A 22,500-nucleotide genomic window follows, 5' to 3' on the forward strand; every position below is an offset into this window, starting at 1 on the left:
GATCTAAGTATCCAACTTCTTAATTAGGTTTTGGATAACTTCCAAGATTGGTGCTTGATGTCCAATTATATCTGCAGTAAAATGGCACTTAGAAGTAACTAGCACTTCCAGATAGGAACTTCCCATGATCTGCTAGAAAAATTAAAAATCAAGATGTTATAAAATACTTCAGCATCAATAAAACAGAGGAACCCAGTGAACATGTTGATAAGGTGTCTTCCCTGACTTTCTGTCCTCAAATCATTATAAGTGTTTGGGCTTTGTTTTACCCTTGACAGAACTTTACTGTTGCCACATTGTCCTGTCTTTAGCTGTGCAAAACGCCCAGGAGTTTGAGTGCTGTAAAGACTTCACAGCATAGGCAGGTGCTTCTGAAGTGACCTGTGATTTTTCAAGAGCCTGTGTGTATGGGTCAAATTCTGATACACAACATGGCTGCCAATCGAGACCAGTTCTTTGCAATTCATTGGGGCAAGTTTAGATTTATACCCTGGGAACTGAGAGTTCATTTTGGGTCATCAGTTGGAATTAGGTTTTCCAGAGCTGTCTGGACCTGAACCCAGATGCTAAACTTGTGTCCCTGCAGAGGCCCTTGGCCTACGGGCATGTCTTTGCCCCATCATTCTCTAAAGGGGAGACAGAGACGTCGGGTACCTCAGCTGCCTTGAGGCTTCGCACATCGATGACGGTGGTGGTTCCAGCTGGAGCCTTCCTGCTGGTTGCTCTCTCGGGTAGAGTGATGAAGTCAAACATCAGCATCGTTAGTGGTGACTCTAGCTCCTTCATATCTGGATTTGAATGTTCTGGTTTGCACTTCAAGCTGGACAGGTGACAAGCACCCTAAAACTTAGGCTGGCTGAGCCAAACCGAGTACCTGCAAGTCTGGGAAAGACTGGAAAGTTGGGCGTTTGTCTTGTTGTTGTTGAAGTTAGTAGCAAAACTGTCTTGATTTCTGCTGGCTGCAGAATTAGGTGAGTGCTAAGGTCTGCTGAAAATGGTACACATGTATCACATCTCTACTGTCAGAGGCACACACTGGGTTTCTCTTGCATTGTATTTCATTGTGGTGAGCATAGTCAATGTGTTTGATAAATAATCTTTACTTTCAGTAGATGAGCTTTAGATGAGCTCGAGAGGTAAGAATACAGGTAGATTAGAGGTCATACCTTTCTGAATTGACAGACGTACTGAACACTGAATTTCCCTGGATCAGTGCTACTGCAAACACTGAACGGACTAGCAAGTAAGAAGCAGGTCCTTACCAGGCATAGGACAGCACTACAGTGGCTGTCTCGTACTGTCTGAAGAATCTGGTGCTGCATGTGGAAGTGTCATGGTGTGCAGTTTACATGTATTCTGCTGCTATATGTGCCCCAGAGGACTGAGATGATACTATAATGTGGAGAGCGAAGAGATGTTATGAGTTACCAGTGTGCAGGCAGGAAACACCCACACAGCATTTCTTGCAGGTGATGGAAATGTGCATCTGCTGGGAAAGTGAGCCTTTTTGCAATTGTATCCAAAATTGAAAAATGAGACTGAGGCCTTGTTGGGAATGTCCACATGCCAGACTGCCATCCTTTGCTAGCTGGCTTTCTGCAAGTACGTGGGGTCTCGCAAAGTCACATCCTGTTATTTGTCAGCCATGAATCATAATTTCTTTTAACTGGCTAAATTGAGGAGCAAGGTGCAAGGAGAATGACCCTTGTTAATCAGGGCAGATGGGTTGAAGTAGTGGGTCACTTTTTATCTCTCGCCTGTGAAAACAGCTTGACAGCAGTCAGCAATCTTATGGATCTTCTTCTTGTGTTCCTGAAGGGAGCCATCTTCCTCTTCCCATTGCAATTTTCAAAGTCTATTGCTGTAAATCCTACAGGCATTGGGTAAGAAAGTTTAATACCCACCAAGTTGCCTGCAACATAGCAACCAAAGGATAGTCAGACTTAAGGTTGCATGTGACATGTATTACATCCATTATACAAAGTTCCCCCTCTCTTGAATGAGTGGTTAAGGAGAAGCTGGACATCCAACAGAAGTATGACAAGAGCATGACAAGAGCAGCTCGCTCCTGTCTTAGGTATCCTTGGACTATTTTCCTACCAGGTTGGTAGTAGAAGTAGGAGATCTACAGGGGTTCACCAGCATCTGAATCCAGCAGTTTGGGTTCATATCTCTGTGGATAGTGGTCAATATCCTGCTGCTCCCACAAAAAATTGGTAGTTTTTGATGTGCTTGCTGGCAAATGACTTTATGGGAATGGAGACCAAATGGACTCCTGCCCCTCCTGGTGGTCCACCGGGCTGGAGTGGGGACCTTGGTGGTGTCAGCCTGACTGGTTTCTCCAGGTCAGAGCTCAAGATGAGGGGATGGGCTTAGTTGGCCTAAAAATTAAAAGTCTTGCCAGGGCAGGAGTGAAGAAAGCAGGCTGGTTTCAAAACCCTGCCTCACCACTCCCTGGGTGATTTGGGCCAGGAGGAGGGAAGGTCGCGTAAGGTACTTGGCAGAAGCTGGGAAGTGCATATGGGGAAAGACGCTTTGTTTCTGCCGGCGATTGCCTGCCCTGGCAAATGCAGCAGCAGGTAGGGCCCTGGCGGGTGGTAAAGGAAGGGCTGTGGCCGTAACCCTTAGCCAGGCTTTGTCTGCCATGCAGATTAGGTGGAGGGCTTTTCTGGCTCAGCGTTGCTAGGCTCTTCCCCCCTATTGACTTGGTGGAGAGGCTGAGGGGGGTGGGAGGGAAGGACTGCATTATATTGTTTCTTTGAGTTGTTTCCCCCCCCCCCTATGGGGAGATGGGCTTGATCCACTGGTTTTGGATTTCAGAGGCAGAAGGCAAGACATGACCAGCTGGTGTCTTGAAATGGCACAGGTGCAATGGCTGCGGGAGGGGGGGAGCCAGGAATAATTACAGGTTTCTGAAGCATCAGGCTTTGCCTGAAAAGGGCTCATCGAGAAACTGCTCTTTATGGAAAATTAATGGTGAAGCTGGAAAAAACTGTCAGGCCCACTATTGTTGTCGTGGGGTAGTGATGCCTTAAAGGAGCAGCACCTTCAGCTTGCCTCCCCTCCCAGAGCTGGCGCACAGCTTTCTGATCCCGCAGCAATTGAAATTTCATGTCACTGTCATCAGATTTAATGGCCTTGAGTCCCTGTCTCTCTCTTTTTTTTTTCTCCTTTCGATCCCTAATTTGTGGTTATGGTTGCTCTTTCCCGTGGAAGCCTTTTATTTATTTGGCCCCTAAACCTGTTTCTGCCCCACTGGGTGAAGGCTAAGTGGGCCAGAAAGCCCAAATTACATGATGTGGGGAATTCAAAAGCATCGCCTCTTTTGGTGAGGGGGGTTATTCCTGAATGACTGTGGAGCACATTTGGAAAGCATCCCTGAAAACCTGTTAGGATTCATCGGGGGAGAGACCAGATCCCCAGCTAAAGCCATTCCTCACGGTCCCAGAAATGCTCTTTAAAAAGAGAACAGAAAGGTTGCTTAAGGCAAGAGTACTAACTGGTAAGTGTTCCACCTCCAGGCTTGTGTGCAGACACATTGTATGTACAGCGTCATGCCTCTGAAAATAACCTACACGCTAAAGTATAGCATGTCTCTGTTGCCATTTTATTGCTTTTTGTCCAAGTCCGTCTCTACAGCTCAGGTCTATAATCAGCTATTATTTTAAAAAGAAACAGCAGATAACTGTCTGACAAATTCAGTTCTGAACTCTGAAAGTCATCCTGGCAAATTGTATCTGCAACCAGCAGTGCTGCTTCCTGGGTACGTTGAAAGTAATAATCTTGAGTTACCCGATAGCTCCTAGAGAGCTGTGAGTGGGGCCTGTTTACACGGCTGTTGATGGGACCTTTGTACCCAGAAGGCAGGAGTCTCTGTCTCTCCTCTGGTCATAGCATCTTTTGTTTCTTGATCAGATGCTGGACTCTCCAGGTTGAGACATAGTTGGGTCGCCAGCTCCCATAGGCTGAAAATTTTTGCCTAAAATCCCTTCCTTAGTATCTCTAGAAGTGTTCTCTGAGGAGTAGTTTTTAGAGGTTTCTAAAAAGTATTAGTTAGAATATCTGTTTCTTCACGTCCTGTAAAATCGCAGCGGCGGTGTTAAACCAGCTAGCCTTTCAGGCAGCGAGAAATGAAAAATAGCACTAATAAACTCCATTAAAAGCTCCTGAAACTACAGCAAGCAGTTTTCTATAAACAATAAAAGTTTATATAATGTTGGTTATGGAGAACACTGGGCTGCGTGATGGTGCCTGAGGCTTTATTGGGGCTAGCTCGGGGCACCTCATATAAGGTACGTTCAAGTAGGAGGCTCACCCCATCCTCGTGCTGATGATCACTGCTGTGGAGATGCAGGACCATGTTTTTATGTGGCAGCCTCTGTGACTGCATCTTCACCTACTTTTTAATAAGGTGCGTGTGTGTTTGTGTGCATGACTGGTATCCTGTACGTAGGAAGCCCCGTTTGATCAGATGTGCCAAAACTCCTCTAAAACTGACAGTAAAATCTCTTCCTTAATATCTCTAGAAGTGTTCTCTGAGGATTAGTTTTTAGAGGTTTCTACAAAGTATTAGTTAGAATGTCTGTTTCTCCACGTCCTTTTTTCTGTCACATCTTTCCTTCTCTCAGGCCCTTTAAACAAGCTGTGGTGTCACTGAAAGTTTTTCCCTGTCTCCTATCTTAAAATGCTACGCTTCAGAATTGTGCTGTTTTAGGAACAGATTGGGCCCCAGCCAACTATGCTGAGTTAAATTTGGAGTGAAAGTTAATGTTTGTGAAGGAAGAGGAAGCAGTTCTTTGGAGAGGTGACTTTTTGTTTGTACATGGCCAGGCGATGGGGCCATTAGGATAGTTTCATATGGAGGTGACCGTTGGCCAGATTACACTTAAAATTGGGAAGGGCCTGGTATCCATGGGACAATGTACAGACTAATGAAAATGTAGCGGATGCTTTCTGGTTGTCGTGTCTTCACTTCTACCATAATATCCGCTACCATATGTGGATTTTCCCACACTCTGTCTCAGAGCAGCATCAAACAAGTGCCAAATCCTCATGTCTCCCAAAATGTGACCGTCTCGCGAGAAGGTGCTGGTGTGCATGAATGCTGTCTCTGAATGGCACTGGACCATGTTGTTCTCCTGCCCTAGGTGTGGGAGCTACACTGTAATCTCTCTCTAACAGTGTTTCTCTCCCTCCCCTCTCCCTTCCCCTCCTGCAGACATGCCTGGAGTTGGAGCGATACCTTCAGACTGAACCGCGGAAGATCTCTGAGACCTTTGGTGAGGATTTGGACTGCTTCCTTCATGCCTCCTCAGTCGCAGATGCAGAGGACAATATCCGACAGCTGGACCCCATCCTTTTACCAGTGGAGACGAGTACGTGTGACAAAAGCGCCAACATGGACATTATCCTCTCACGGGACAAGCTGCTGTCTGAGACGTGCCTCAATTTGCAGTCTACCAGCTCTTCCACAGAAGGCTACACAGCCGTCAACCAGGCCCAACTCAATGCAGTAACCTCATTAACGCCCCCTTCCTCTCCGGAGCTCAGTCGCCACCTTGTAAAAACCTCACAAACTCTCTCAGCGGTGGATGGCACGGTGACGTTGAAATTGGTGGCCAAGAAAACATCACTCAGCTCTATGAAAGTGGGTGTAGCAACAGCGACCGCGGGGACAATAAAAAACGGGCAAAGTGACAGTGAACAAGGAGGTACAGGGGCAGAAGCGTCCCCAGAAAACAAGAAGAGGGTTCATCGCTGTCAATTTAATGGGTGCCGGAAGGTTTATACAAAGAGCTCCCACTTAAAGGCTCATCAGAGGACTCATACAGGTACTTGTGTAGGATGCTTCTCTCATCTTGTTCTCCTGCCACCTAACCGTAACCATCTGCTTTTATTCTCATTTAGAAAAGAAAAAAAATCTCTTCTGAAACTCCAAGCTTCTATCTATGAAACAGGGCAGTGGAAAAATATGGTAGGCCAGCAAATGTACCCATTATTCAATAGAACAGAGGAGTTCACCGTCTACCATTAACCTGTTGGGGTTTCATATGTCTTATGGGGCTTGATGCAGAGTAATTTTAGGATACCTAAGGGATGTAGATGTATCATTCATGTTAAAACTGGGCATGCCAGTTTGGGTTTTTGGGCACGCACTTGCCCAAGTCAACTTTTAAAATTTTAATTTTAGTCAAGTGTTAATTGCTTCAAATAGAAAATAACATGGGTAGGTTTTTGTTGCCTTTTGTATGGGGGAAAGAGAAAAATGTATTTCAGATCTGAGATATGTGGTTTAGGAATAATGTGTGCATGAGAGAGCATGTGTGTAGATACAGACGTGTAGGTATGGAGATGCCTTCAGATACTCACGATCTTGGACTTTGGTGATAAAATACAGTGAGAACAAATGAAAGAATGACATGGAGTTTGAATGGAATAGTGTAGGTAGAGAGGGAATAGGATGTATGGAAGGATGTCAGGCTGTTATTTTGGGTAATATTTACTAATGTTGCATATAAGCTCCACTGTGTAAGCTTCTTGAAGCATACCGAATTGACTTAGGTTTGGCTGTTCAGGATCCCCACTCTCCTGTCATTTGTTCATAGTCCCCAGTAGCTTTTCAGCTGATACTCATTGGCAGTAATAGCTGTTCAGTTCGCGCGTGTTGCTGCTTTGTTCTAAGCATCACATGTGATGAGAGATGATAAATTCCCATTAGCACTGTCTTATCATGTGATTATTCCTGTTTCCAGAGGGATTGCTGTAATCAGTTTTCTCAATTTTACTGTAAAATGTGTGGTCTCTTACGATAACTGCACATTTAATTCACGATCTTATCATGCAGGCAGATTCCTAGAAGCGAGGTTGTTCTTGCAAGGTAGAAAATAACATGTTGGATCAGTGCAGTAAATCAAACAAATGTGTGGGTTGTTAAGAGAGCTGCATCCATCAAATACTAGGCAGCCCTGTAAAAGTTACATGGTATGAAGTATAAATCATATTAAGACATGAAAGGGATTGGTTTTGATCTTTTTATATGGGTTTTCTAGTGCTTTTACTGGGGATAGCCACCTTGGCAGGAGTGACCTCACCTGTGATCCAGTGATTTGAAAGCCAGTGGAAGTAGCGCAGTCATTTTAAAATCTGCAGCAACATGGTGAGGAGGCTCCTCATAGCACCAGTGCTGCTGTGAGGCTGGCCCCCACCAGGGCTGTCTGGGGGGACATCCCAGCCAAGGCCTTCCAGCAGGCGACGGGGCTCCCGTGAAGGCACAAATGCAGGGCGTGAGAGCCATTGACGTGGTGGTCTTGTCTGCTCAGATGTGACCCCTGTGTTCCTCCTCAAGCTGGAAGTGATGGGTCTTACACAGATCTTCCTGAAGTTAGTCAGGGGTGTGCCACGATTGCCTACAAAGGGTGAACTTGCGGAGTTTTTCTGTTTTTGTCACCCAGTAGGTGGGGATGGGGACAAGGAGACCTGAGAGAACACTTGCAAAAACCACTACTCTTTAAACACTTCCACCCTTTGGAGTAAAAATCTTGCAAGATTTTGCATGCTTTTGAACCCAGCCTTAGGTCTGGTTGAATTTTGTATCACAACCTTTCCCCTCGGTAACATCAGCATGTGAAATCTTACGTTTTACAATTAATCCATTACGAGAAACATTTCTCACTGGCCCTGAGATACTTCTGTGAATAGCCTTAGACTGTACATAGTGCCATTGATGTGTATGTGTCTGCCCATCCACACAAGTGCTCAGCATGGTGAGAAAGGCAAGTCCACTTTTGCTGGCAGATGGGGAAGACCTGTATCAGATGATGAGACTGCAGCTGCCTGGGTGCAGTGCCCACACCTCCCACTCCCAGCACCACACCTAGTGGGTTCAACTACCCCTCTGATCTTGCCAGTTAAACCATCAGTGGTTTAACCAGCCCCTAAACCATTTACTAGTTTAAGGGAGTGTTCCTGTTTCCATCCACCAAGTCCTAAGCAGATAGCATAGGTTGTTAGGAAAGCAGGAAGGCAAAAGACAAGAGGGAATACAAACCTGGCTGAGAAGCTCTCCTGTCTTGCAGCTGTATAACCACCCTGCATCTGACCATGTCCTAGCTGTGCATAGCTGTGTAGAAAGCATGGTTTCATTTTGTGATGAGGGCTGGATCCAGCCTTGTTGTTAAAATATATCTTTGATGCAGAACCTGGGAGTGGGTAAGCAGCTGGCTCCCATTTTTCTCTGTGGAAAGCAGATTGCCTAAATACCTTTGAATATATACATCTTGGGAGCAATCTGAGTGAATTGAGGGGAGGGGTGTGATAGGCTTATCTAACTAGCTCATTTGAGTCCAAAGCACAAAGTCATTCAGACCCCTTTATCCTGCTTAAGTGCTCTGTTCCCTTAAAAAACAGACCATTGGATGCCTTAAATCAGAACTGGTACAATCAAGACATTAAATCTGTTCATGCTGACCTCTGCAGTGGGGTTTCCCCGCAGGGAGCTCCTGCCTTCAGTAAAGAGAGGGACAGAGAGGAATAGCTATGGAAATTTGGGACTGAATTATAAATGGCAGGGCTGCCTCCTTTCCCATGCACGCCTTCAGGGCTCGGGACAAGGAGCCCTTTTCTCCATCAGTGCTTTGTTTTTTTCATGCCGTGAGCTGAGTGTGTTGCGGGTTGCGAATGCACCCAGCAGTGCCAATGGCTAGTAGGCACCTGGCTTAGTCAGTGGCTGAGCCAGAGGGTCTGAAATGATTGCAAGATATTTTCCTTTGGCTTGGTAGTTTGTTAGTATGTCATGCAAGAGCAGTCTGCCAGTGCGGGCTCTGTGTAAAAGGGTGAGAGTGCCCTGACAGACAAAGAGCTCTCAGTGTGGGGTTCACAGGCAGGGAGGCAGGTGCGGGCTGGTCACCCAACTTGCACATGCAAAGTCCACTTGCTGGATCAAAGGGATTTACTGCAGTGCATGAAAACAAGAAAACCATGGGCTGGGGAGCTGGGGGGTGGAAGGTGGTGGAAGGAGGTTGCATTCCTTTCGTTTGTACGTAAGGCTGACCAGACAGACGCTGGCTGGCGTTCCTCGCTGCTGAATGATGAGCCAGGCTGGGCTGGAGGCAATACAGACTGATAGCAGCTTGCTAGATTGGAGACAATCTTCTCTTAGGGCTTTACTTTGCTGAGGAGCCCAGAGACAGTCAGACCCCACATTGCACTTGGTGCATCCCCCACATTACTCTCCCGCATCTCATCCATAAGAGAATCAGGACAGCGCTGGCCCATCAATGGTTGAACTGGTTATGAAACCACCTTCTCGATGACCTTTGGAGAGGGAAAAACAATCATCTGTGTGGGAGAGAATTTAATCTGGAAGGGAAAGGGAAAAACATTGTCTGTATGGAAGGGGAAATGAAAATATTTTGACTGAAGTCAAAGTAAGCTGGGGCATCTAAAGCGAAGAGTGTGCAAAGGAGCTAAGAGCAGTGGTGGGACTGACTGTCAGAGGGCAGCAAAGAAGCCACTCAGGAGAGAAATAGCGGCTGGGCCTGTAAACAGGAGGAAAAGGTGAGCTGTAGGTTTGGAAACCATGCTGCCAATGTGAGGGTGAGGTAAAAACATCTATAGAAGGAGCCACCAGGACCGGCACGGTAATCCAACCCTAGCACATTCTCTCACAGTTATTCATGGAGCAGACATCAGTGCAAACAATGACATTTTGTCTCTTTTGAGAGACAGAAATTTTCGTCCAGCCTTCATACACGCATGGAGATGAATTGCTAATGTAATGGAGAGTGGAGAGGGAAGGAATTAAAATGAACCAAAACCCATGTATAGTCATCAGTACTTCCTAAATTAGAAAACAGGATATTGCTGGCGAGTGTCTGGATGCAAATAAGTCTAAGGGTGAGCTGGCCTGTGACCTGTGGAAAGATTAGTCATGGGACGTCGCTGTGTCTCCCAGATCAAAGACATCTGGAGGAGATTTCTATCTTCTGACAAAACCATTCATATTGGCCTTCCTTGCAGTAATGTACAGGGGAAGGTATGAGATGGCGTGGGTGCTTATGGCCAGAGATAAACATCACATATAAACTGACCAGGAAATCCTTAAGATTGGGATGGTGATAAAAAATGACCCCTAGGGGGTTCTGCTGGGGTTTGCCTTTTATTAGTATCAGAAGGTTTGGGGTTTTTTTCTTTAGCCATCTAAAACCAGGATCTGATACAACCTAAGCTCAAGTCTGAGAAACAGGAGTTGAGCACCTCACATCTATATTTAGGTTTCTAAAGCCTAAAACAAGTGGGAAATACCCATGTAAATAGATGTTATGAGTCTACATGCGATCTTAAGATAGCACTTATTTAAATGGAGTTTGTTTCACATTGTCAGGGCATCTTATTTTAAATTATATAGTTCTTTGATCCAAAGTGCTGGGTGAGAGTAACTAAAACAAACAAATCCACCCTGCAGGAAAACAAATTACTACATTTGCAAGAAAAAGACGAGAGACACAAGAGTATTAGAAAGAACATTAATGAACAGGAAGGTTTTTGAGATGGGATTTAAAACAGGGAAGAGCTTTCCTAAAGTGTTGGAGATAGAAGAGGAAACATCCAGAATTTGGAAATGATTGGAAAAGACCAAATTGAGGAGAGTAGGCTGGATGATAGATAAAGAAGATTAATACAAAGTAAAGGAATAATAGAGAAAATAAGACTACCTGTGTCTGTGATACCACATGAATGGGAAGCTGCATTGCTGTATTGTGTTAGTGTGGTAGAACCTGTGAACAGAAAGCCAATGAAGAGAAAGAAATAACGAATAGCCAAGCACAGCACCGATTCTGCAGGTTGCAAGATTTTGAGTAATGACTTAGGAAAAAGCATTTGGGAGAACAGTATAGGTAGCATAGGAGAAATAAAAGCCAAAGCCCAAGATTTTTTGTTGTACAGAGACCCACGGCTTTGTAGCGAGTCCCCAACTCTGTGTGCAGGGCTGCTATCTGGCAAGGGGACATGGAGGGACACAGAGGATGCTGAAGCTCCCATGGCAGCAGCTGAAACAACGGGTGAATTTGCCACTGGAAATGAGAGCAAGGGAATTGAGGGAGGAGGGGTGTGTGAGGAAGACCTTCATTCAGGGCTGGATTTGTTTTGGGGTACAGTTGCATCGCCAAATTGGAGAGGTGTGTTTTGTTGTGACGGTGGGTTTTTTTGAAGTTTTTTGGATAAAAACATAACAAGATTTTATCCAAGCTGATTAAAATAAGCCCAACCTGGTCATGAGCTCTTTAAAACTTCATGGTTTTGAAGCCTTTTAGCCATTTGGCAAGTTTGGAGGGGACTGTTGTGATTTCACTGTGGAGGGCCAGAGCCTCACTTCATTATTACAGCAAGAGCTTAGGCTGAGGAAACAAGCTTTGTGAACCTCCCAGGCGGCAGGAGGATGGGCCCTGCCAAAAGCAGCCCTTGCCATTTAAAACACCGGTGGTGTTCATCCATTGCTTAGTTGCCAATACCTGAATTCTCAGTCCTGTGTTTCTGCTCCATCATTTGCCAAATCAATAGCACTGGACAGTCTTACTGTTTGGGTTTGAAAATATAAATAGGTATTGTTTGTTTGTTTGCCATGTGAGATGATTTTTGGCACAAGGGAGACCCAGAAAGTCATGTTTGCTGTCTGTTCAGCAGCTGCAGTAGGGAGAGTGCAGGCACCTCCAAGTGTTATGGCAGGCTGCCTCGGTAAGGCACTAGCATCTCTAGTTTGTCATCTAGTGTTTTCTTCATACCCATCCACCCCTGAGCCCCTGTGAGGCACCCGGCAAGGGGGCAAATGATAGGGATCACAGAGAAAGACTCTAAGAAAAAACCCTCAGCTTGTCTTCTGCCGATTTCCCTTTGTGTTGCTGCTGTTCCACACTGGATACAAATGGCAGGTTAACAACGAGAAGCTATCATTTTCTTGTCCATTTGTCCAAGGCATTGGCACTTCTGAAGTATTTGAGGTCACACCAGGCCTGGATCAGAGATATGTGCTCAGAGATGCTGTTTTAGGCTAAGGTGGGCTTGCTGGACAAGAACGGCCTGAGCAGGCTGGGAGAGCTGAAGGACTCAGGGCAGGAAAAGCCAAGTGCTCTCATCTCAAAAGCAGGTGCCGTGTTAGGCTCTTCCTAAGCACAGTGTGGGCATTTGAGTCTGGTCACATCTGGGCAAGCAGCCAGGAGCCTGGATGGACCTCTCCTAATCCAGAGCCTGCCTTTCACACCCCATGCGGACATGGTCCTGCATTCCTACATACCAGCAGCAGCAACTTGCAAGCAGGAGCAGATGAACTGCAAGGCTTTGTGGAAGCTGACCTAAATACAGTGTCCACGCTTCTGCCAAGGGTGGTGGGGTCCCAAATAAAACCATGGGCACCATGGGGTAGGTGGTGCCCACCATATAGCACAGACCGACTGCGGGTAGGGAGACCAGCTGGGCCTGCATTAGCACTAGGAATAATGGCTGAAAAAGTGTACTTAAAGATAGCTAAAGGGCAAGCTTATGATGCAGAGAATGCAGGGTGGATCTCATGAATAAAATTGCCTCTTTCTGTTTTGCTGGAGTTTAGGAGAACATGTATTTGTGTCTTCAGAGAACAACTGTCTAACACGACTCTCAAAAGCCAGTTGGTTACCATATGTCAAGCAGTGAATGGTAATGTGCTGCGGTAGATTAAAATGAATGAGAGACAAGGACATCAGGTGAGGGCAGTTTGAAGACTAGTGCAGCCATTTCAGAAAGGGGAGGACAAAATACTACGTGGGACCTGCTTTATCCACAGGTCTCTGAGAGCATCCAAAATCTTTGTGTCACTGCAGAACCAAAATCTTTCCATAGGTCAGCTTTATACATGATAAGAAGGCTTACTAAGAATTAAAAGCCTTTAAAACATTGCAGGCCAGTTTACAATCCCAGCAGTCCCCATTTATAGATAGGCACCCAAATGTTGTGTTGGGCAGATTTGCTCCTGAAGGTGTCTGGCTTTCAAAACCTGGGACTGAAAGCTGGGGCTGCAAAAACTGAATGCTGAAAAAACATTTGCAGGTGTGCTAGCTGAGCTAATGATGACAAGCATGTGTTTCAAGATAAAAGCTGATCCCCAGCTGAGCTCTGAAAGAAAGGTGTCCTCCCTGTATGGCAGTGCACATTCAGAGGCTTAGCAGGGATTTATTCCTTCCTCCTGTATGTCTGGACTCTTACCACCGACAGAGAGAACTTAATAATTAGTTGGACAATTTTGCAATGTCATTCTAGCTTTTTATGATGACCATAAACGATCATTAGTGCACTAGAAGCTTGTATTAGTTCTTGGAAATGAATGTTATAAAAATACAGGCATGCACATCTGCATGTACTTTTGTTCAATATGTAACTGCATGGAACTGTATTATGGTTAATTTTGCATAAACTTCCATTTGGATGTCTTCTTGTTGGTCACCTGTAACTTTGCAAAGCTTCTCCTTCTTCAGAGTGAAATTTTCCACATTTGGTCTTTTTCCAGTGTGGTCACTGTTTGTTATTTTAGAAGTTGGAGGAAAAATATTTGTTTTTTAGGAGAATGTGGTATGTGTGTTGTGGAGGGGCAGGGAGAAAAGAACTGTCCTCAGTGTAACAAGTTTAGCTAAAAACTTGGCCTATGTGATGGAAAATAGTCTTTGAGTAGAAGACTTCTATCTGTGAATATCTGGGTAAAAATTAACTTGAATGGACTAAGCTATGATCTGTTGTAAACTGACTTTCATATGAGTGTGTTACATGTGATACAATTTTATCATTAATTCTTTGCAAAACCCGTAGAATCCCAAAGGTGATTCTTTTCCTGGGCTTTGTTTGGCTTTGAATGTGTGTTAGGAAATGTATTTCATACAGAAAACCTCTTTACTTTTTAAAATTTTCTCCCTGAAGATGCAGTGTCACCCAGCAATGGAATTTCATAGTAAGTTTGTGTCCTCCTTTAGTTACACTCATCTGGCAGCATTAATGAAATGGGTAGTTTCCAACTGGGTGCTTGTACCTCCCTTAGAGCTAAGGACAGGTAATAGTCTGTGCCTTTTCCAAAATCCAGATGAGGAAACTTCCTAGCCGGTAAAATTAATTATCTTTACTCACTGCCTTGTGCTCTTGAGACCAGGCTGCTTGGTTCACCAAGGTTTGCCCAGCAGCATTGCCAAGACCTTTTTACCGAGCCCTGCTCAGCGTGAAGCAGCGAGGAGCTCCCGCACCGCTGGGCACAGCCTGCCACCTCCAGCCCCAGGAGAGGGAGAAAGCAGCAGGGAGGATGGGATCTTACTCAGAAACATTGCGTGCCTGCCACTGTGTAGGGAGCCCTGCCCTGGCACTAGGGCAGCCTTCACTGGGAGCACTTGCCAGTGTATTTTTTAAGCCCAAGCACACAGTTTCCCTTCCACCTCCACCCCCAAATCAAATCCAGTATCTGAATGAATGAATGAAAGCATTCTGGGTCTTCTGCCGTTTTTGTTGTTGACAAAACTGGGAAACAGAAAGGAATGTATTTTATTTTCCTCTTGTGTTTTATTCCTGTGCTGTCTCTGCCAGTACACATCTTTTTTTTTTTGTCATCTTTCTCCGATTTTTCAGTGGCAAAAGGGAGAAAATGGAGTGACACATAAATGGTGAAAAACATCAGCACTGTAATAGTTTGAATAAGCAAAAAACCACATTCATTAGCAAAAATATGGAGCAAATCCATTTAAAATGTTAGCATTTGGAAAAAGGGGTGTCTATTCCTCTTAATTGTTTTTCATCAATTCTAGTCCCTGATACATGTTTCTTATATTTTGCATGGAATATTTGCCTTTATATTTGGCTGGAATTGCTTAGAAACTCTTGACCTAAAATGCAGATGTCCAAAGAGCACATCTTTGATACACTGCTCTGGATTATGTAAATAAGTGCCATGTCCCATAAAGGGCTGTCTTCATTGTTCACCCTCCGGGATAACTTACAAAAAACAAAGGGAAAAAATATATTTCAGGGTCTTGGAAAAATCTGACCCAGTGAACGGCTGAATTTTTCTCCTTTTTCATCTGTTCCTTCTGCCGCTGCTACCTTGCCTTGCATCTTTGAGCTCACAGAGCTCCACTGAATCTGAAACTAAAAGCCCTTATTAGAGGAGATTTTTTTCAAAGTTCTTGCCGCTCCTCTGGGGACCGAAGTAATGGCAGCTTGAAGCAGCGGAGAATGTGTAATTAGGGCAAACAGCGATGCCTCACATGATGGGGAGAAACAGGAGGAGAGGAGGGGAAGCGGCAACAGCCCGGCGTGCACAGGCTGTTACTAGGAGACCCCAGCACGAAATGCATGAGATGCAGGGTGCTAATGGGCCAGCCCGCCGCCTGGGTACCAGCCCGACCTGCTGCACAGCTGCTTCTGCCCTCCCGTTGCCAAGCAACTCCATCCTTATTTTTTTCTTTCCTTTTTTTTTTTTTAATTGGGTAGTTTTGCTGCCGGTGTTGCTGCCGGGTGCCCGCCTGGGCCCGCCGCTCTGCTGCTGTCCCCAGGGCCTGGGGTTGCAGGAGGATGTGCTGGCAATTAATGGGGCAGAAGCACGTTTTGTGCGCCTGGGCTGGCGCTGGTGTCCGTTCCCCGTCCCCGCTCCCCGCAAGCTGGGAGCTTCCTTTGGAGAGGAGCTGCGGAGAAGCAGTTTGAAAGGGGAGTGGCATTTCGAAGGCTTTATCGCTCTCAATGGGAGTCTTGCATAGACCCGGGGAGATAAAGCGCAGCGTTCCTCCCCACCTTCAGTGCTCGGCCTGTATGGCAACAGGCATTCGTTAAATGCGTCCTCTTAAGTAGAGTAGAAAATGGAAAATTTCCATTTCTTTGAATGTTGCTACATGCTTTGCTTTTCTCTGCTTTTCAGCTAGGCAAGTGGGCTTTGTGGATGTGTTAGGTGCTTGTGTGTGTGTAAGACATAATGCTGCAAAAATTCATTTCTTTTTGTGTCCTGAATGGCTACATGCCGAAGACTGCTGCTGGCTCGGTAGACAAGCTTTGGCAAGGCCCTTAGGGACTAATCCAGAGCTTTGATGTTTGTAGAAAGACTGATTGGACATTGGGTCTGGTTCTTAACCTCTTTTCCCCCATCTCTAATATAGACATGATCAGAGCCATCTCTCTGTAAGGGCGCTGCTGACCTTGTTGGATGAAAGGAGCTGTACATTGTTCATAGAAATGTACTGCTTTTACACTTGATCATCCCTGCCCATCTAAAAATAGATACAACCTTCTCACATTGTGTATTTCACAATCCTGCCACATTCCTCTTCTGCCCCATACTGTCTCCTGCCAGCTTTTCTCTTGTGCTTTGTCACCCTTTCAAAGGCTTTTCCATCTTTCCAGCAGGTGGCAAAACTGTGAATAAAAAGCCTTTTTTTTTTTCTTTTTTCTCTTTTTGGGTAGAAAGCATTGGTGAGCCACTTAAGCACTGACCACTGCCCCCCCTTGCATTCCTTTGTAATAATAAAAATAATAATTAGGCTTTCTATTCTCCAGAAAAAATCAATTAGGAGTATATTGAGGAATGAAAGGCTCAGAAAAGTATCTGAAATTGATTTTTGTAATTAGTTTTACTGGTTGATGGGTTGCACGCACATAGGCTTAGATGTTAGCATTGATCTCCAGAGGATGCGTGTATTAAATAGCCTGCTCTTCCTTTTTGCTAAAGAAATGAACTTATTAATCTTAAAAAGAGGGTGATGTTGTTGTGCGCTGAACTGCAGCTGCTCACTAGCTTTTCTGTAACCTCACCAGCAGAGCAGCTGCCTGAGCCATGTGATGATAACTTGCTGAATCTAGTGTGAAAGTGGGGATATTTAACAAACAGCAGGTCTTGGGCTCTTCCTCTTCTGTGTCTCATATTTGACAAAGTGTGCATATGTAATGAGGGAGGACAGGCACGGGTGTTAAGGTGACCTGTCTGGTTAGATTTCATTTTTTCAGGAGTCTTTAAAACTGCGTGTGCTTCTGCAACATGATTCTATTAAATATCATGTAGCTCCTTCCATAGGACGAGAGGAGTGACCGGTAACGTTTTCTGTTGTGCCATGTGCTGTGTGCTGATGTTCAGCTAATTAGAAGAATTATGGCTCGGCTTCATTGGTATGCCATGTATGTAGCTTGTAAAGCTCTCAGGGACCCTTGGAGAGGAAGAGTGCTACATAAATATAAAATATTGTTAATGTGATGTTCCACATTAGGCGTCCCATTGTGCTGTGGCAGGCTTTCATAATAAACGGCAAAGCAAATACGAATGCCTGCCTGGCGTTCCTCTGCAAGGCGATCTGGGGGGGCTGCTTCTCAGCAAAAACCACACCGGCTTCTGGCATTTCTGAGCGACTTGCATCTGCACTGATGACATCCCCATGGGAACCGGCCTCTGAAGGATGCCTTGGGTCGTCCCGCAGTGACACCGCTGCTCACTGCAACTGCACGGTCCCAGTCACCAGCCCGGGAACAGCAGGTCCCAAAAGGATTTCTCAGAAAGGGTGGTGAGGAAAGTTATTAAAACACTCTCTTAAAAAGCCAGTGGCACTACTTGATTCTTCACACATTTCTTTGCACAGCTCAGGCCATCAGAGCTTCCTTATAGGAGAAATCCAGGCGAGAAAGCTTGCATTTAATTCCTTTTTCAGTTGTAATTTGCAGTTTGTCTGGTTCTCCAGGAACACCAGTCTTGGAGCAAGCATAGGTAAGGCTGTCTTTCAATACATATTTTTAGGCATTGAGGCTTTTAGAACTAGTTTCATTTTCACTAGTTTTTAAATCACAGATTTTAAAAAGGAAGGAAATGTTTTGTGTTTCTTTCATAAAACGTTTTTTGGGGGGATCCTGAAACTATATGTAAATAATTGACAGTGGATTTAGAGCACGTGGTGATTTTTAAGGGGGTGTTTCTGTTGTTTTCTTAAAGCCACTTTTGCATGCTAGTAACATGATATTAAGGAGCTCTTAAAACATAGTACAACAAATGTCTTATTTGAATGTCCTTCAGAATGTGCATACAGGCAGGATTTGGGTTTTTTCCCTCAGTGCCTTTAAGCATTTTTGGCTAAATCGTTCATACTGACAAAGGAAGTCCCGTGACTGTACCACATTTTAGCACAGAGAGATACCAGCAAGGATTTTGACTGTGGTTCTCCTCTGAAGTTTCATTGCAGGACTGGGGGCTTAAACTACTTGATTGTTTTACTAAGTGCACTATAATCAACATATGTTTGTGGTGTGGTATTTAAGGTGGGGTGCAGGGGAGGGATAAGGAAATAGATATGGATGGATAATCATAATATCTTTGTTTACTTTTAATTCTGTAAAGATACAGGGTGAAGCTGAAGCCTTAATGGGCATTTTTCCAATGGCTTTGATGGAGCCAGGATTTCACCCCACCGCATTGCCAACTCTGTGATCTTATCATGCATATCCCAAAATTTGGACTTCTTAAAGTCCCCACTCATGAAATCCAGGGAATAGAGAGCAAACTCCTTTCTCTGTATTTTGTAATAAATGTTTCTAGCCTGCAGGGCTGCAAAGAGAAGTTTAAAATCATGGCCCTAGGTTGTCTACAAAGCAGAAGGCAAATGATCTCTAAATATTATTGCCTTCTTCTTTAAAAACTCATTATTTCTATGGGAGACTGGACTTACGACTTTTTAACCCTTGGGGTTGGCAATAAATAATGCAGATATAAGATCTATAATATGCCCAGTGTCCATTGTGTGCTGTAGTTTTGTGATCATGACAGTGTCCCCAGCTGATGTCAGTTTTGTACCTCTGCATCCTGTAACCTAATGTTTCTACTAATCACTCTCTGTTGAAACAGCCACTGTGAGATGTCTGTAGCAAACGCTGCCTTGCTCCTTGTGCAAAAGAAATATCCCTGGGACCCAGAGGGTGCCTGCGGGATGTAGGTGGCAAGGACAGGGGGTCTCTGGATTTTGAGAAGAGACAACATCCCCACTGCTGTGTTTTGTAAGAGAATATTTATTGCAAAGGCTTTTAGGGTTTACAATCTAAGTATGTGTTGGAGAGAAATCCTGATGTTCTCTGTTTTGTGCCTGGAGAGCAAAGATACAGCTGCCTGCAGCTGAGCTGCTTGCCTAGCCCCCTGTACCATCAAAGGAGAGAAATCCACCTCCAATTCCAGTCTGACTGGGGTCTGATGTGTCACACTCCGCACATGCCTTTGCATCTCCACTAACTTGAAAAAGAGCCATAGGTGGCTTTTTCAGATGATGGCTTTCGATATCTAAAGTTGCATGAGATGAAACTCACGAAGACTGCCCGAGGCTGGAAAATGGAGGGAGAAGTCTCAAGGACCAGTGCGGTCCCTCCATCACACAACCAGCCTAACTCTATCAGTCATGTTTTGCTGGGAACCTGGTGTGTGTTTACCACAGTGGTGTTGCTAGGATTGTGTGCTTGGCTCTTTCATATTTGCAAATGATAATTTTTTGGCTTTCAAGAGAAAGCTATACCAATAATTTGTTTATTTTTATAACTAGGTGCCTAATACTTAGAGTCTCGCATTTGTCTTAGTCACCAAAGGAATGGTGACCCGATTTCAGGGCTGCCAAAGTCTGATGGATTTTTGTTATGACTTACAAATTCTAGCTTCGCTATTGCATGTTCCCCATAAATTTGCAAAGCTTTTTGTCCTCCAGTTACCAGATTGGGCCAGGCTGGATGAAATAAGGAGGATGAAGGGCCAGACTGTACTGAAGTGTGCTTTGGAGATACTTTTAGAAGAAGAGCTAGGTTGTGTGAAGTGCCATAAAGAGAGGTGGAACAGAGAGCCTATTCACCAAGCATCCCAGTCTCAGGGCATGGAAATATGCTCCAGGAAGATAAAAAGATTAAAATGGGCTATGGACTGCAGGATAGAGCCACAATGAAGAGAGGCTGCTTCACAGAAGTATACAGTCACGATGGGCTGAAACCCTAAAGCATATCTGAAGGGCTAATAGCGTTTCTGTACCACTAGCTTTTCGGATGATGAGGTCCTTCTAGATCAGTAGATTTCAGCACAGTGCTCTGTGCGCTTGCAGGCATGCACAGGCTGCTTCTCGGACATCCTCGGCAGGCAACTAAGTATGTGTCTATGTGAGTGTTTTCTGGTGATCAGGTGTCCCCTTTTGAGGTGAATCTTCTGGTTGCCCCCATTCACTGTGCTTTGGTTCAGCCTGGCCAGAACACACGTGGTTTTGGATGGCCTGTCCTGGGAGGTGCTCTGCAAGTGCACAGCTGGAACGCTTCACCTACGGACGGGTTCAGGCCACAGGACCAGGCAGCGGCTAGCCAGAAATAACACCCTTCAAATGCATGCGGTGTGGATATTGGGTCCTGCATACCCACTGTTTCACTCAACAGCTTGCCTTTACTGCGTGGCACTGCTCTCTGATGTACATGCTGCCCAAGGAAACTGGAGTGTGGTCAGTAAGCTTGACATCACTAGGTAGCAGTCTCCGCCACCCAGGGAAAAAATTAGAAAAAGCTGAAAGCCGCTATTCTGGGTTGATTCTAGAAGATTTTCCATAAGCAAATGGTACATTGAGATGAGCACTAGTGTTAAAACAGAAAATTGCATAATTCGCTGCTTGAACATGTGCCTGCATTGCTGGCTGGCTGCCCTTCCCAGGTGTGTTTGTGGATGTGTGAAAGCTGAACCAGCCCCACAGTGTGGAGCACGTTCTGAACTGAAACAGCTGAGTATTTAACAGCTGCATATCTGGGTATCGGCTTCTTTTCAGATGTGCATTGGCTCCTCTGTTGAGTGCATTTTTATGAATGTGGATTCATGGGTTTGTTTAAGCAGTGCACAGATCCTTGTGTTGAGTAAAGGTGACTTAATGAGTAGAGCCTCCTTCCTGGGAGTGGCTTGCAGGCACGAGTTTTAAGTGCGGTTATTAATTTTGAGGAATTAGAGCCTGAAAAAAGTCAGTGTGGCACAGCTCCGTGATGTTCCTATTTTTAATTGGATTTTGAAGCTCATAATTAATTTGTTAAAAAGGAGGAGATCCTGGCCCTGTAGAAGTGAGTGGGAGTTTTGCCATTGCCTTCAGCAGAGGAGGATTTCACCATCTATCTCGCTAATCCTCTGCAACAACAGAAGAGCAGCCTGGCACGTAGAAAGGATCCTTCCCATTTCTTCTCCCTGCCATTGCCAGTAGTGAGGTCGGAGGACTCTCCCCCCATTTCTCCATTCCCATGCTTCCTACATATGTACACCTCGGCAAGATACGCTTTCATTTCATCTTTGGGTAAGGTGAAAGCAGCCATTAAAGAAGCAGTTTGTTCTTAGTCTTCACATGCAGAGATATGGAGGTCTCTCTCCTCCTGCCCTCTCATGTTTTTGAGTAGCTGCAGGAGGGTGGGAAATCAAACCTCTTTGAGGTCTCTGGGTCAAGGAGCCATCTGACATGGCTTTAAAGGTCACCGTGCTCCTTTGCATTTATCTTGTGCCACGCAGAGCACTGTATGCCAGCCTGCTGTCTGGAGCACAAAGAGGTACTGTCTGACATTTTGTGGAACGGGGCTTGGGTTACGGAGGAGAAGCATCTGAAAACAAAACTCAGCTCAGGGCTGTGCAAGGCCAGACTGGGAATGCTTGAGAGAGGAGCCCCTGCAGCAAGTAAGGGAGATATGTGGCATCCCATGGGTTTACCAGTAATCATGCTTGGCATTTCTGTCTCTCGTAACCTATATATAGCACTGTACATTTTCAAAGCTCTTGACAAATGTTAACAAGCCAAACTCGGCTTCAGTCCTAATAGCCCTTGTTTCACAGAAAGCCCAGGATGTTTTTCCTTCACCCTTCTGCTCTGTAGGCGACTGTATCCTTCAGACTGGCTGTACCTGCCAGATTTGGCTGAGCAGTTGTCTTCTGCATTTGCTTTACAGTGTGTGTAGCAAACATACGCTGCAAGGCAGTTTGTCTGCCTTGCTGTCTCCATTCTAAGGTAGGCACTAGAGAGCGTCAGAGAACCGAGGAAGCTGAATTATCATCAAGGCTTGTTTACTGACAGCTTTTAAAAATAACGGATGAACTGTTCGGACAAAACCAGTGCACCATCATAGACATGACCAGGGCTGGGGAAATCCCTTTTCTCTGAGAAGGGGAGAGCAGATGCAGTATGCCAGGTAGGATGGCAAGGGCTGGGGGGTGAGAGCACTGCAACTGCAGCTCTAGTGTCTGGGGCCAGCACTGGTGACGGTGTTTGAATTACAGTTGAGTAACCAGCCCAGAAACAAGACACCAGCACTTGGGTCACTAACAAGAAGTTTCTTGCTTTTTTTTTCCCCCTGAAGAAATCCTATTAAAAGAAAAAAAAGAACAAAAGGCAAGTCTGCAGAGATGTCCAGGCAGGCGCAATCTAAGTGGGGTGGTGTTATTGTTGGCTCAGTCCATTGTCCTGTTGGGCATTTTCCCGTGGTGGACTGCGGCACACAACAGAG

At 45.2% G+C, this 22,500-nt stretch overlaps 1 protein-coding gene across 1 annotated transcript in view; it reads left to right on the forward strand.

The window, feature by feature from the left end:
• Positions 1–22,500, forward strand: part of KLF7 (Kruppel-like factor 7 (ubiquitous)) — a 56,696-nt gene that overhangs the window by 25,332 nt on the left and 8,864 nt on the right. The window contains exon 2 of the mRNA XM_009332014.1: positions 5,219–5,831. Within this exon, the coding sequence (XP_009330289.1) occupies positions 5,219–5,831 (613 nt within the window). The remainder of the gene's footprint in view (positions 1–5,218; positions 5,832–22,500) is intronic.

This window comes from Pygoscelis adeliae, unplaced genomic scaffold (genome assembly GCF_000699105.1).
Source record: "Pygoscelis adeliae isolate BGI_AS28 unplaced genomic scaffold, ASM69910v1 Scaffold160, whole genome shotgun sequence".
Classification (NCBI taxonomy): domain Eukaryota; kingdom Metazoa; phylum Chordata; class Aves; order Sphenisciformes; family Spheniscidae; genus Pygoscelis; species Pygoscelis adeliae.